This window comes from Chelonoidis abingdonii, chromosome 4 (genome assembly GCF_003597395.2).
Source record: "Chelonoidis abingdonii isolate Lonesome George chromosome 4, CheloAbing_2.0, whole genome shotgun sequence".
NCBI lineage: Eukaryota > Metazoa > Chordata > Testudines > Testudinidae > Chelonoidis > Chelonoidis abingdonii.
The window spans coordinates 876,431-889,766 of NC_133772.1; the positions used below are offsets into that span (position 1 = coordinate 876,431).

The following is a 13,336-nucleotide window of genomic DNA, read 5'->3' on the forward strand; positions in this document are numbered from 1 at the left end:
CCCTCCCTGTCTCGACCCTCCTCCCCAGGTCCCCCACTGCCTCATGTCTGCTTCAGACTGCCCTGCCTGTCCCTCCTGTCCTCCGCCATGTCCCCAAACCCACTCCCCTTGGCTGTACCATCCCAGCCTCTCCTGCCTGGTCTACTGGGATGATCAGCAGCAAAATGTGGCCATCGTTAGGGACCAGAGTTAACTCCCGGTATTTCCCCTCCCCTCCCTGGGGCTCGGTGACTCTGGGACTAGCTCCCCTGTCCCGTCTCCCCTGGCTCCTCTGACTCTCCTCTCCTCTCCTCTCATCTTAGCAGAGTCACACACAGAATCCCCTCCAGGTCGGGGCCGAAATCCAGTCCCGGTTTTTTGCCTCCCAGGGCTGCACCCAGAGCCCCTTCCAGGTGAGCAAATGCGGTAGCGGGACTGGCAGGGCCATGGGTCCTGGGTCAGCTATTTCCCCAGGGCAGGGCCGTGGGGTGCTGGGTCAGCTATTTCCCCAGGGCAGGGCTGGTGGGCCCGTGGGGTCCTGGGTCAGCTGTTTCCCCAGGGCAGGGCTGGCGGGCCCGTGGGTCCTGGGTCAGCTGTTTCCCCAGGGCAGGGCCGGCGGGGCCGTGGGGTCCTGGGTCAGCTGTTTCCCCAGGGCAGGGCAGGGCAGGGCACTGGCTGACTCGGGGGTGGCGAATGGGACTTGAGGCCTTTCCTCCCCGGGGGTGCCGACTGAAAGCCAGCTCCAGAAGTGGCTGCATCTCAGCACCAGGCAAGGAATCCCTGTCTAGTTTACTCCAACCGAAACAGTCTGCTTTCGCGAGCTTTAAATTGTTACCGTAAAGCCTTTCCATGAATGGGAAAACAAGAACATTATGGCTCTAAAATAACATATTTGCGAAAATATCTCTAAAGGGCAAAATTGGTTACAAACATTCCCATGATAGGTTTCCTTCACTGTGTCCTGCAGTTCATAATTGCATCTGATGCGATTATACATTTTCTAACTGATTAGGCCACATTGCTACCAGGGTACGTGCTCAGGTACACGAGGTACATAGCAATGGGGTTGCTGCAAGAGTTTTAAATGGGGCTTGGGGGTCACAGTTAAGGTTGAAAAACATGGCAAGGAATGAATTTGAAAACACCAATATTCACAGATTGCTTTTTGCTAGCTCCAGGCACGCGCGGAAGGTTTAGCCCTCTCAGTCCTGCAATCTGAGTTACACGTTATCTGTCTCACAACACACAATCCCTGCCGCCAAAGTCCTATATACCTTTATTTTTAGGAGTGTGAATTGACCCATTGAAATTAGTAAGATGGTTTTCATGGCTAAAATTAGGCCCATGCATAAATCTCCAGAGGAGTGGGGCCCTCTACGGTCAGAATAAAGTTAAGGAAGATTTTTTGGCCTTGAATTTCCTAGTTCGTTTCCTCAAGTAAAATAAAGTGAGCTGGGTTTAGGCTGAAATTTCTCCCAGTTTCTGTTTGTCAATAATGTATTTGAAAAGGTGAGGAATTCCAGAGCAACCTCTAACTTAACGGAGTTCATTGTTTTCCAAATGTCTCCAGGTAAATAAGCCAAGGAAGCTTGATGTGTGTGGGAACTGGATGGGTTTTTTAAAAATACATATAGTCTGATTAGACATTTTATATTATAGATCTTATATAATCCTGTATATAGTACGGAAAATGCAGTCAGAATATGTAAAGGAATGTTACATTCTATTGTTGTTGTCATTTTTCCTTAATTAAGTTGTAAAGAATTGTTTTGAAAATGGTGCATTGAATTTTTTTGACCTAAAACATCCCAGTTGTTTTACATTTTTATATATACATAAAAATTTAAGACATTTCAACTAAGAAATCGCATTTCTCCCCCTCCTGTAAATAGTTCACTTTATCTTTTAGAAAATGCAAAATTGCAGCTCCATTACTTTGAATTTATTGAAAAAAAACCTTAAAATCTCTAGGACAAACTAACCCTGTCACTTGGTTCGTTTGAAGACTGGTATTTTTGGTGTGCTGGATTTCCCTCCAATTGTATTAAAATAAATCTCCAAAGTTTTCTGCGCTGGAATGTTTTGTACGGGTAACAAATTGTTTGGTTTCTTCAGTTGTTGTTGGGGAGGCGAAAGTTTTTTCCATGTATTTTTAAATAATAAATTCTGATGATGTTGGCTTTGAATTACGATATCACAGGGCTTGAAACAAAAGAGAGGGACCAAACTTGAGTGGGGCCAGAGCTCCAGGGTTAAACAAATATGAGAGGCGGCTTTCCAGGATTGCTCATCTCTGTTATCCCATAACGTGCGGAAGCTTCCGGAGCTTGCAGTGTCCCAGGACTCGCTTGTTTCATTGTAATTAATTCCATGAATAGGTTTTTGTCTGTTACCGAAGTTTTGGGGGCTGGAATTTCCCAGGATTTTCAATGGAAAATCCAAAGCTTTGGGGGCTGGAATTTGCCATGGTTGGTTTTGACTGTGCCGCCCCTTCTGAGTCTCCCGCCGCCTCCCTCTAACCCTTCTCCCTCCCCCACAGGCTGCTGCTGCGGCGCCCCCACCACCCGCTCCTGCCACCTCTGCTGATTCCCTGCAGGTGGACCTGCTCCCGGTACTGGCAGCTGCCCAGGAGACGGCAGCAGCTGCGGCGGTGGTGGCGGCTGCCACGGCCTCAGCTCCGGCTGCCTCCACGGTGGACACAGCAGCCCTGAAACAACAGCAGCCGGGGCCCGAGGGGAACGGGGGGCCGGTAGCTTCAGCCCCGCAGGCCGCCTCCCAGCCCCCCCCGGCCCAGCCGCCCGCGCCACCACCCCCCAGCGAGGCCCAGAAGAAGTCGAAGAGCAAGGGGCCGTACATCTGCTCACTCTGCGCCAAGGAGTTCAAGAATGGCTACAACCTCCGGCGCCACGAGGCCATCCACACGGGCGCCAAGGCTGCCCGTGCCAGCCCTGCCACCATGAAGATGCCCACCATGGTGCCCCTCAGCCTGCTGAGCGTCTCCGCCCTGGGGGCAGGCGGGGGTGGGGCGGCGCCGGGAGCAGAGGGGGGCGGGGCAGCTGGGCTGGTGACCACCACAGCCTCCGGCAAGCGGATCCGGAAGAACCATGCCTGCGAGATGTGCGGCAAGGCCTTCCGCGATGTCTACCACCTCAACCGGCACAAGCTGTCACACTCGGACGAGAAGCCCTACCAGTGCCCCGTGTGCCAGCAGCGCTTCAAGCGCAAGGATCGTATGAGTTACCACGTGCGCTCGCACGATGGCGCCGTGCACAAGCCCTACATCTGCAGCCACTGCGGCAAGAGCTTCTCCCGGTACGGCCGCCGCGGGGTGTGGGGAGCTGAGCTGGGCGTGGGCTGGGTGCAGGGGGGCTGCAGGGGCTCTGCCCAGCTGTGACCTGTATTTGCTCCCCCCGTAGGCCGGACCATCTCAACAGCCATGTGCGCCAGGTGCATTCGACAGAGAGACCCTTCAAATGTGAGGTACCTACCCCCCCGCAGCCTCAGAGACACCACAGGGAACGGGCTCCTTGAGGAGAGACGGGGGTGGGGAACGGGTCCCAGGCGTCCGGGGTGGCTTCCCTGGGGGGCTCACAGCACTTCTGGAGGGACTTGGGTGGGGAACGGGACCCAGGCATCTGGGGTGGCTTCCCTGGGGGGTCCCAGAGTGTTCCCAGAGACCACAACCAGGTATGGGATACAGGCATCCCTGATGGCTCCCGCAAGGGGCCCTGCAGCTCTAGCAGAGACTGGGATGGGACCCAGGCATCCGGGACAGCTCCCCCAGGGGATCCAGCATTGCTCCTAGAAATGAGACTGGGACAGCTCCCCTAGAGGGGCTCCAGGACACTCCTATGGAGAGGGAGATTTCTGGGGTGCCGGCCCCCCTAACGCCCCGCTCCCCGCAGACGTGCGAGGCGGCCTTCGCCACGAAGGACCGGCTGCGGGCACACACGGTGCGCCACGAGGAGAAGGTGCCGTGTCACGTGTGCGGCAAGATGCTCAGCGCCGCCTACATCACGGACCACATGAAGGTGCACAGCCAGGGACCCAACCACATCTGTGAGCTGTGCAACAAAGGTAGGGGGGTGCCGGGGGGTGCGAGAGCAAGAGCCATGTGCCCCGGAGCCACCGTACGCACCACGGGGTGGGCTGCACCTGCCGAGGGCAGGCCAGGGGCAGGCCCCTTCTCCCCGGGGCACCGGGCGTGGGGAGTACCAGGCTGGGCATAGGCCCCGTCTCCCCATGGCACCGGGCGTGGGGAGTACCAGGCTGGGCATAGGCCCCGTCTCCCCATGGCACCGGGCGTGGGGAGTACCAGGCTGGGCATAGGCCCCGTCTCCCCATGGCACCGGGCGTGGGGAGTACCAGGCTGGGCATAGGCCCCGTCTCCCCATGGCACCGGGCGTGGGGAGTGCCAGGCTGGGCATAGGCCCCGTCTCCCCATGGCACCGGGCGTGGGGAGTGCCAGGCTGGGCATAGGCCCCGTCTCCCCATGGCACCGGGCGTGGGGAGTGCCAGGCTGGGCATAGGCCCCGTCTCCCCATGGCACCGGGCGTGGGGAGTGCCAGGCTGGGCATAGGCCCCGTCTCCCCATGGCACCGGGCGTGGGGAGTGCCAGGCTGGGCATAGGCCCCGTCTCCCCATGGCACCGGGCGTGGGGAGTGCCAGGCCAGGGTCACTGGGCCCATCTTCCTGGGTGCCAGGCGTCGGAGTGCCAGGCCAAGCATAGGCTCTGTGTCCCTGGGGCGCCAGGCATGGCAGGCCGGGGTCGCGGGGCGGCACAAGCCACCTCCCAGTGACTGGCCTCCCCCACTATGGAAGTTCCCTGCAAACAAGGCAGGCGGCGAGTGTGGCTGGGCCTGGTCCCGCAGGGCCTCTGCCTCATCCTGGGGCCTGCTGGTGAGCAGCCGGTTCCCCACCTTCTGCCCCCACCTCTGCCGAACTGACCTGGGCTGCGGTGCCCCCTCTCAACGTCTGGAGACGGGCGCCCAGAGCCGGGGCAGGGGAGCGGCTGGGCCAGGCAGGCCGTGCTCGTCACACGCGGACGTTAACAAGCTTGCACTTCTCACGTTTTCTCACCCGGTGCTGAGACGCAGCCGCCTCCGGGGCCTTCCATATAGGGACCCCTCGCCCGGGGGGGAGACGCAGCCGCCTCTGGGGCAGGGCGCCAAGGCTGTTCTTACGGGGACCCTTCGCCCGAGGCGGAGACACAGCCACCTCCGGGGCTGTTCATACAGGGACTCTTCGTCCAGTGCCGAGACGCAGCTGCCTCCGGGGCAGGACACCGGAGCTGTTCATACGGGGACCCCTCCTCCAGTGCTGAGACGCAGCCGCCTCCCGGGGCTGTTCATACGGGGACCCGTCGCCCGGTGCGGAGACGCAGCCGCCTCCCGGGGCTGTTCATACAGGGACCCGTCGCCTGATGTGGAGACACAGCCGCCTCTGGCGCGGGACGCCGGGGCAGTTCATACGGGGACCCCTCGCCCGCTGCAGAGACGCAGCCGCCTCCCGGGGCTGTTCATACGGGGACCCGTCGCCCGGTGTGGAGACGCAGCTGCCTCCCAGGGCTGCTCATACGGGGACCCGTCACCCGGTGCGGAGACGCAGCCGCCTCCAGCGCGGGACGCCGGGGCTGTTCATACAGGGACCCCTCGCCCGGTGCGGAGACGCAGCCGCCTCCCGGGGCTGCTCATACGGGGACCCGTCGCCCGATGTGGAGATGCAGCCGCCTCCAGCGTGGGGCGCTGGGGCTGTTCATATGGGGACCCCTTGCCCGGTGCCGAGATGCAGCCACCTCTGGGGCAGAGCGCCGCAGCAGCAGAGTAGAACAGGCTGACCTGGTGGTTTGTCCTTCTCGCCCCCCCGTAGGGTTCACCACAGCGGCTTACCTCCGGGTGCACGCGGTCAAGGACCACGGACTGGCGGCCCCGCGGGTGGAGCGCTTCCTGTGCAAGCTGTGCGGCGTGCACTGTAAGACCCCGGCCCAGCTCAACGGGCACCTGCAGACGCACGCTAGCGCCGGCGCTGGAGCCAGAGAGGGGGCCGGGGCCGCGCCCGCCGAGGCCCAACCGCTGCGGTGAATCGCCGGGGACAGGCAAGCTGCTCACCTGCTGGGGGAGGGGCGGCTGCCTCCGGTCTTGCACCCCAAGCTCTGTAGGGAACCCCAGCGTCCGGAGGTGGCTGCGTCTGGGCCCTGCACCCCGAGCTCTCTAGGGAACCCCAGTGTCCGGAGGCGGCTGCATCTGGGCCCTGCGCCCCGAGCTCTCTAGGGAACCCCAGTGTCCGGAGGCGGCTGCGTCTGGGCCCTGTGCACCTGAGCTCTGTAGGGAACCCCAGTGTCCGGAGGTGGCTGTGTCTGGGCCCTGCGCCCCGAGCTCTGTAGGGAACCCCAGCGTCCGGAGGCGGCTGCGTCTGGGCTCTGCGCCCCGAGCTGTCTAGGGAACCCTGGCATCTGGAGGTGGCTGCCTCTGGGCCTGAGCTCTGTAGGGAACCCTGGCAGGTGGAGGCTGCTGCCTTGGACCTGCGCCTGGAGGTCTGTAGAGAACCCAGGAGTCCGGGGCACAGCTGGGTCTGGGCCCCGAGTCTGTAGGGAACCCCGGCGTCTGGGGGCGGCTGCCTCGGCCCTGCGCCCCTAGGTCTGTAGGGAACCCCGGCATCTGGGGGCGGCTGCCTCGGCCCTGCGCCCTAGGATCAAAGTGGCTGGCGCTAGCCCCTTCCCCGGCTCTCAGGGCTGACTCGAACCTGCCCTGTCACCAGCGGCACCGGCTCGGTCAGGGGGGGCAGTAGGGTTCAGCAATAACAGGCTTTGCTAGGGGGATTATGGGAGGCACCCCCCCCCTCTGATATGTGTCCCCCCACAGGTACGGGCGAGCTCTGCCCCCTGGCAGCAGCAGCGGCCCCGCCCACGTCGGCCGTCACCGTCCTGCCCATGGAGGGGGCCCCGGTGGTGAGCCAGCCGCTCCCCACACAGCCCTGGTGATTCCTAGGGGGCAGGAGCGAACCTCCCCCTGTGTCGTCCCCCCACAACCCAGCAGCTGGAGCCCCCCTGCGCCACCAGAACTGGCCCCCGCAGCTGGAGAGGAGTGTTGGGCCCTTTTCTCGTGCTCGGCAAAGGGGGGATGTGACACCGGACAGATGGAGGCCCCCTCAAAAGATGGGGATCCCCTGCCTCCCCCAACCATCCTCTTCCCCCTGGACAGAGGGGGGCCTCCCGTCACCTCTAACCCTCCCAATAAATCTTATTCCATCCTTGGCAGGGGAATGAGAGTGGGGGGGCCTGTAACCCCTTGGCCCCCCAGTGGCTCCCCACCGCCCATCAGCCACATTCACAAAGGGGTGGGGGGCTCTGCATGGGATGGAGGGTGTCACTGACATTGCTGGGGGCTGGTACCAGCCATGGGCCAATGCCCCTCCCCCAGGGGAGACCCCCGCTTCCTTCCTGTCCTGGGGTCCCCCTAGTTTCTCCCTCAGCCTTGACACCCTTCTGTCCAGGGGTCCCCTGCCCCCTCCCATTTTCTATGGGATTTTATTATTTGTTTTGTTTTCTCGTGTTCATGTTCTCGGTCCAGCCGCGTCTCGCGTTGATTCTCCCCCCACCCCCCTGCATGGCCCCGACTTCGGGGGACCCCCCCTTCTTTTGTATTGTATAAAACCACCAAGAAACGGACAAATAAACCACATGCCGCTTTGAGTCTTTCTTCTACCACAACGGCACCGGAGAACACCCCCCTGGGGGCCCCTTCGCCCTTGGCACCCCACTTCCTTCCCCTGGGGGCCCCACTTCCCTCCCCCGGGGTCCCACTCCCCCTGGCACCCCACTTCCCTTCCTGCCTCCCTGGGGGCCCCAGTACCCCACTTTCCTCCCCTGGGGGCCTCCTCCCCAATACCCCACTTCCCTCCCCTGGGGGTCCCACTCCCCCTGGCACCGCACTTCCCTCCCCCAGTGTCCCTGGTACCCCAATTCCCCCAGGGGCCCCACTCCCCGTGCACACCACTTCCTGCCCCTAGGGGCCCCACTCCTCCCCAGTACCCCACTTCCCTCCCTGCCTCCCTGGGGGCTCCACTCCCCCCAGGCACCGCACTCCCCTCCTCGCCCCCCTGTCTCCGCAGTGAAAGGTTTGAGTAAAAACGGTGACACAGCAGCAGCCCCCTGACGTTTGTTTATTGTAGGGTCTCAAAGCCAAGAGCGGGGCCGGGGTGGAAAGTGGAAGCGGGGGGCAGTGTCTGTGTCCCCGCCCAAAGCTCCTGCCACCCTCCCAGCCGGGAACTTCCAGCCCCGCCCCTGCCGCGGAGATCCCCTCCCAGCTCCTCCCCCCGTGCTGCCACCCCCCGTGCCGGGGGCGAGTCGCTCCCCCCCGGCGCCGCTCGCCCCATTAGCAGCTAATAAGCCCAGGCCTGAGTCGGGGGCTGCACCTCCAGCGCCTCCCGCAGGGCGGGGAATCCCCACGGAGATCGGGCGGGGGGGTCGCCACTGCGGGGTCTTTCTGGGCGTGGCGGTGGGTCCGGGGACCCCGAGTCTCCCTGCGAAAAGCGGTCAAATCTCGCGCGCCCCCTCCCTCCGCCGGCGTTATAACCCGCTGCGATCAACCCCCACCCCGCAGTGCCCCTCACTCGCCGCCCGCAGCCCCCCAGCCCCGCGGTGCCCCTCACTCGCCGTCCGCAGCCCCCCAGGCCCGGGGTGCCCCTCACTCCCGACCTGCAGCCCCCCAGCCCCGCGGTGCCCCTCACTCGCCGTCCGCAGCCCCCCAGGCCGGGTGCCCCTCACTCCCGACCTGCAGCCCCCAGCCCCGCGGTGCCCCTCACTCGCCGTCCGCAGCCCCCAGAGCCCGGGGTGCCCCTCACTCGCCGTCCGCAGCCCCCCAGGCCGCGTGCCCCCTCACTCCCGACTGCAGGCCCCCCAGCCCCGTTTGCTGCTCTCACTCCCCCGTCGCAGCCCCCAGGCCCGGGGTGCCCCTCACTCCCCGTCGCAGCCCCCCCAGTGCCGCAGTGCCCCTGCACGTTCGCCGTCCGCAGCTCCCCAGGCCGGGGTGACCCTCACTCCGACTGCAGCCCCCAGCCCCGCGGTGCCCCTCACTCCGACCTGCAGCCCCCTCAGCCCCGCGGTGCGCCTCACTCCGCCCGACCTGTTAGTCCTCCCCAGCCCCGTGGATGGGCCCTCATCACCCGTCCGGCAAGCTCCTGCTCAGCTCAGCCCTGCCCCCCCCCCCCAGCTCTGCCTCTCCCAGGATCTGCCCACAAGGCGAGGGGCGGCTGTAAGCTGCATGAGACAGGGCGTGAATTGGGGTGGGGGGGGCAGTCTCAGCGCCCAGGACAAAGCGGGGCGGTGGGGGTTGTTGCCTCCCTCCCTCCCTCCGCCTAGCGCTGTTTCCCTCGCTCGCACATCCCGCCTCTCGCGAGGGGCGGGCGGGGAGCTTGTCTGCAGCCGCCGCGCGCGCCGGATTCCCCCCCCCAGCATCTCGTGCAGTGCGACAGGTAGGGACCGACACCCCCCCCCCCACCGAGGGGCAGAGCCGGCGGCAGAGGTGGCGGGGGGTAGGGCCTGGCCGGCCTCCCCACACCCTGGGATAAAGGGAAAGCAGCCAATGGCAGCCCCCGATGAGGGCTCCGGGGCGGGGAAATGGGGCGGTGGGGGCTCGGAAGGAGGTTGTGGGGATAGGGGTGGGGGATGGGCGGGAGAGTAGGGAGGGGCAGTGGGGGATGGAGGGTTTTGGGGGGCAGTGGGGCATGGGAGGGAGATGGGGTTCGGGGCAGTGGGGGATGGGCAGTGGGTGGGAGGAGGTTGTGGGGTATTGCAGTGAGTTGTGGGTCGTGTCTCTACCCCTCCCATCTCTCCCCACAGGGTCCCCCAATGTCGGACAGACACAGGGAAAGGATGAGTCACCCCCCACAGGGCCAACAGAGCTGGCAATGCCACTGGCGCCCCAGAGTTCCCCCCTTCAACCGCCACTGCCCCTGCAGAGTCCCCCCCAACCCCACTGGCCCCCAGAGTCCCTCCCCAGAGTCCCCCTCGCGCCCCAGGACACCCTCCCCGTCAAGCCCCAGTTGTTCCCCCTCGGCCCCAGTCACCTCCGCGTCAGCCCCAGATATGTTCCCCCCTCGCCCCAGTCAACCTCTCCCGTCAGTCCCTCAGATGTTCCCATCCTCTCGGCCCAGATGCCTCCCGTCCCCTCACTCATGTCGAGTGATCTGTTGATGGTGTGCAGTGAATGAAGGGGGAGCTCACGAGGATGGGGCCCCCAAACAAAATGTGACAGGCTGTGTGGTGTGGGGGTGCCCCCTACCCCTTCCCATGCCTCTCCCCGCCTGCTCCAGGGCAACTCCCCGGTGCCGTGAGGCCCCACCCGTCCGACGCCCAAACAGTCTGCCCTCTCGCAATCCAAATTCAGCCTCCCTGGTGCGACCTGGGGGCCAAAGGCCAGCGCGAGCCGGGGGGCCGCGGGGGTGCGGCAAGCCTGGTGGGTCCCAGGTTGCATCTGGCAGGGCAGGGTCGCCCCGTCCCCCAGGCCATGAGCCGGCCAGCCTCAGAGGACCGAGGGGGCGGAGAATGCCGCCGGGACTATTATCCTGGCTGGCCACGGCCTCTCCTGCTTCTGCCCCATCTGGCCCATCAACATCGTCGCCTTCGTGTACTCCCGTCAATTGCGTGGGGCCCCCCCGCCTCCCATCTGTGTGCCCCCCACTGTGCCCCCCAAGAACCCCCTTGCTCCCACGAGGGCCCCACTGCCCCCCCAGAGCCCCCACTGTGGTCCCCTGGAGCCCCTGCTGCTGCCCCACTGTGCCGGCCCCAGAGGACCCCACTGCCCCATGGCAGCCCCCACAAGCCTCCCACTGTGCCTCCAGACAACCCCCCGCTCCCAGAGCCCCACCCACTGCCCCCTGGAGCCCCCCACTGTGCACCCCAGAACCCCTCACTGTGCCCCCCAGAGCCCACACTGCCCCTCCTGAAACCCACCATTCCCCCGAGACACCTGTGCCCCCACCACACGCCAGAGCTCCCCACTTGACCCCCCACCATAACCCCCAGAAACCCAATACCCCCCAGGACCCCTCACAACACCCCCATACCCCACAGAAACCCAGCACCCCACCACCACGCCCCCATGTCCCCTGGAAACCCAGCATGTCCCAGAGCCCTCCAACATGCCCCAGCATCCCCCCACTGCACCTAAGTATTCCACACTGTGCCCCAACCCCCCACTGCACCCTTAATAGCCCCTGGGCCCCAGAAAAACCCAAACAGCCCAATAACCCCACTTCAGCCCCCAAATACTCTACACACCCCTCCTGTTGTACCTCAAACCCACCAGCTCTCCCCACGTTCCCCCCTAGCTCTCGGGGACACAGCTCGCCCCCGCTGTGCGGGAGGGGGTCTCAGGGCAGTGATGGGGGGGTTCCGGGCCCCCCCGATCTTACCCCATGTCTCTCCCCGCAGTCCCGGAACAGCCTGCAGCAGGGGGACCTGGACGGGGCGTGGCGGCTGGGCCGCGTGGCCAAATTGCTGAGCGTGGTGGCCCTCCTCGGGGGCATCGTCATCATCATCCTCTTGGTTGCCATCAACTTCGGCCGTGAGTGTGGGGTGCAGGGCTCCCAGAACCCCCAAATCAATCCTGGGACTCCAAATCGCCCGCAAGACCCTGAAAAGCCCCTGGGACCTCCATACACTCCCTGAACCTCAAATCTCCCCCGGAACCCCCATATAGCCCCAGAACCCCAAATAGCCCCTGGGATCCCAAAATGCCCCCAGGACCCTAATACACCTCCAGGACCCTGATATATCCCCAGGACCCCCATAGCCTCCCCCCAGAATCTGGACATGCTCCCAGAATACTGAAACACTCCTGGGACCCCCAAACGCCCCTGGGACCCACATACACACACACCCCGGGATCTCGATATACACCTGGGAACCCCCTACACCCCTGGGACCCTGATACAGCCCCCTGGGACTCCAATTTACCCCACATTACCCCCAGGACCCCAATATTCCCTGCATGATCCCCTGGGACCCCGTTGTGTCTCGCCCAACTCCCCAAGACACAACACACCCCACATGACCCCCCTGGTACCACATTTTGCTGCACACATTCCCCCTAGAATCGCAAAACACCCTGTACAGCCCCTTGGGACCCAGAACCCCAATATGTCCTGCACAACCCCCCTGGGACCCTGATATGCCCTGGGACCCCCAAGAAATCCCTGGCATCCTGATATGCCTCATACAATATCTGGGACCCTGATTCACCCCACACAACCCCCCAGGACCTTGAAATGCCCCTGGGACCCCGGTTCACCCTGCGTTTCCCCTGGGCTCCCAAATGCCCCTCAAGACTCTGATAAGCCCCACACAATCCCATGGGACCCCAAAACATCCCCAGGACCCCCTGGACTCTGATATGCCCCTGGAATCCTGATACACACCTGGGACCCAAAAATGCCCCCAGGACCCTAAAATGCCCCACATGACACCCCAGACCCTGATAGGCCTCACACAATCCCCTGGACTGATACATCCCACACAATGCGCTGGGACCCCCCAAATACCCCTGTGAGAGGATCCCCGGGGTGCAGCCTGGGACTGTGGGGCCGCTGGGCCCCCCGAGCTCTGCCCAGCCTGCGCTGTCTCTCGCAATGCCCTGCTAGTGACCAGCAGCAACCCCTCCAGGCGCTGCGATCACTCAGCCGTCAGCATGTGGAGACCCCACCGCCAGCCAGAGCCACTCTCAGAAAGGCCCCTGCCAGATCCCCCCACTCCCAGCCTTGGACCTCAGGAACGTACCGTCTCGGGCTGCCCCCACCCCTTTTGGGAGCAACGTGAGGTTATGATTTGCTTCCCCACTTCAGCCGTGGGAAGTGGCCGTGCACCAGCCTTTGCGACCTGAGCCGATTCCCCAGCCCCTCAGGCAAACGCCCGGGGCAGATCAGCATAGACTAGGTTTCCTGATGCCAGAAGATGGATGTTAAGCGTCAGCGTCGTTACCAAAGGGCGATAAAAGACGTGCGCAGCCGAGTTCTCAGCTTACGGGGCGAGTCGCTTTTCTCGCCCCGCTGGATCCTGGAGGTCGCTTAGTCTGGGCCACGCAGGCTCCCCAGCTCCCGCCGTCTCGGGGCCTTCGGGGGGAAGGAGAAACCACGTGGCCTCTATCCCGTTTGACATGCTCAGACCCTGTCCTTGGGGAGCACGAGTCCAGGCCTGTCTGGGGCCTGCTGAGTCCCCAGCCAGGCTGAGCAGTTCCCATGGTGGGGCCTCATGCAGGGGAGTCATTGGATCCTAGCTCCCCTGGCGATGGGTGTTTGACACCCACCTGGTCATGTCCAAATGATGAATAGGGGGGTTACTGGGCACCCCCCTGAGGTCTGG

The 13,336-nt window shown here is 63.7% G+C and overlaps 3 protein-coding genes across 4 annotated transcripts in view; all 3 read left to right on the forward strand.

Moving 5' to 3' along the window:
* KIF22 (kinesin family member 22) overlaps nt 1-4,616 on the forward strand; it is a 17,676-nt gene extending 13,060 nt beyond the window's left edge. The window contains exon 10 of the mRNA XM_075064739.1: nt 4,392-4,616. Coding sequence (XP_074920840.1) covers nt 4,392-4,508 — 117 coding nt within the window. The 3' untranslated portion in view covers nt 4,509-4,616. The remainder of the gene's footprint in view (nt 1-4,391) is intronic.
* On the forward strand, nt 2,854-7,669 carry MAZ (MYC associated zinc finger protein). 2 transcript variants are annotated; one of them, XM_075064754.1, is made up of 4 exons: nt 2,854-3,291; nt 3,396-3,459; nt 3,885-4,056; nt 6,840-7,669. In XM_075064754.1, exons 1-4 carry the CDS (start codon nt 2,936-2,938, stop codon nt 6,956-6,958), a joined length of 711 nt encoding a protein of 236 aa, XP_074920855.1. In that variant the 5' UTR covers nt 2,854-2,935; the 3' UTR covers nt 6,959-7,669. The 2 variants fall into 2 exon arrangements, with proteins under 2 accessions (XP_074920855.1, XP_032640676.2); XM_032784785.2 differs by lacking the exon at nt 6,840-7,669 and adding an exon at nt 5,848-6,074 and having other exon boundaries at nt 2,868-3,291.
* A 2,483-nt stretch (nt 7,670-10,152) lies between these two features.
* PRRT2 (proline rich transmembrane protein 2) lies at nt 10,153-12,980 on the forward strand. Its single transcript, XM_075064622.1, has 3 exons — nt 10,153-10,173; nt 10,498-10,621; nt 10,881-12,980. The coding sequence occupies exons 1-3, from the start codon at nt 10,153-10,155 to the stop codon at nt 11,645-11,647; spliced, it is 912 nt and encodes a 303-aa protein (XP_074920723.1). The 3' UTR covers nt 11,648-12,980.
* Nucleotides 12,981-13,336: the final 356 nt, after the last annotated feature.

Bases quoted from the DNA above. Each gene is read 5' to 3' on its own strand.
- PRRT2 (XM_075064622.1), top strand. From the start codon at position 10,153: ATGTCGAGTGATCTGTTGATG. The intron at 10,174-10,497 runs GTGTGCAGTGAA...TGAGCCGGCCAG, and splicing joins TGTCGAGTGATCTGTTGATG to CCTCAGAGGACCGAGGGGGC. The intron at 10,622-10,880 runs GTGGGGCCCCCC...TGTGCACCCCAG, and splicing joins CGTGTACTCCCGTCAATTGC to AACCCCTCACTGTGCCCCCC.
- MAZ (XM_032784785.2), top strand. From the start codon at position 2,936: ATGAAGATGCCCACCATGGTGCCCCTCAGCCTGCTGAGCGTCTCCGCC. The intron at 3,292-3,395 runs GTACGGCCGCCG...CTCCCCCCGTAG, and splicing joins TGCGGCAAGAGCTTCTCCCG to GCCGGACCATCTCAACAGCC. The intron at 4,057-5,847 runs GTAGGGGGGTGC...GCCCCCCCGTAG, and splicing joins CTGTGAGCTGTGCAACAAAG to GGTTCACCACAGCGGCTTAC.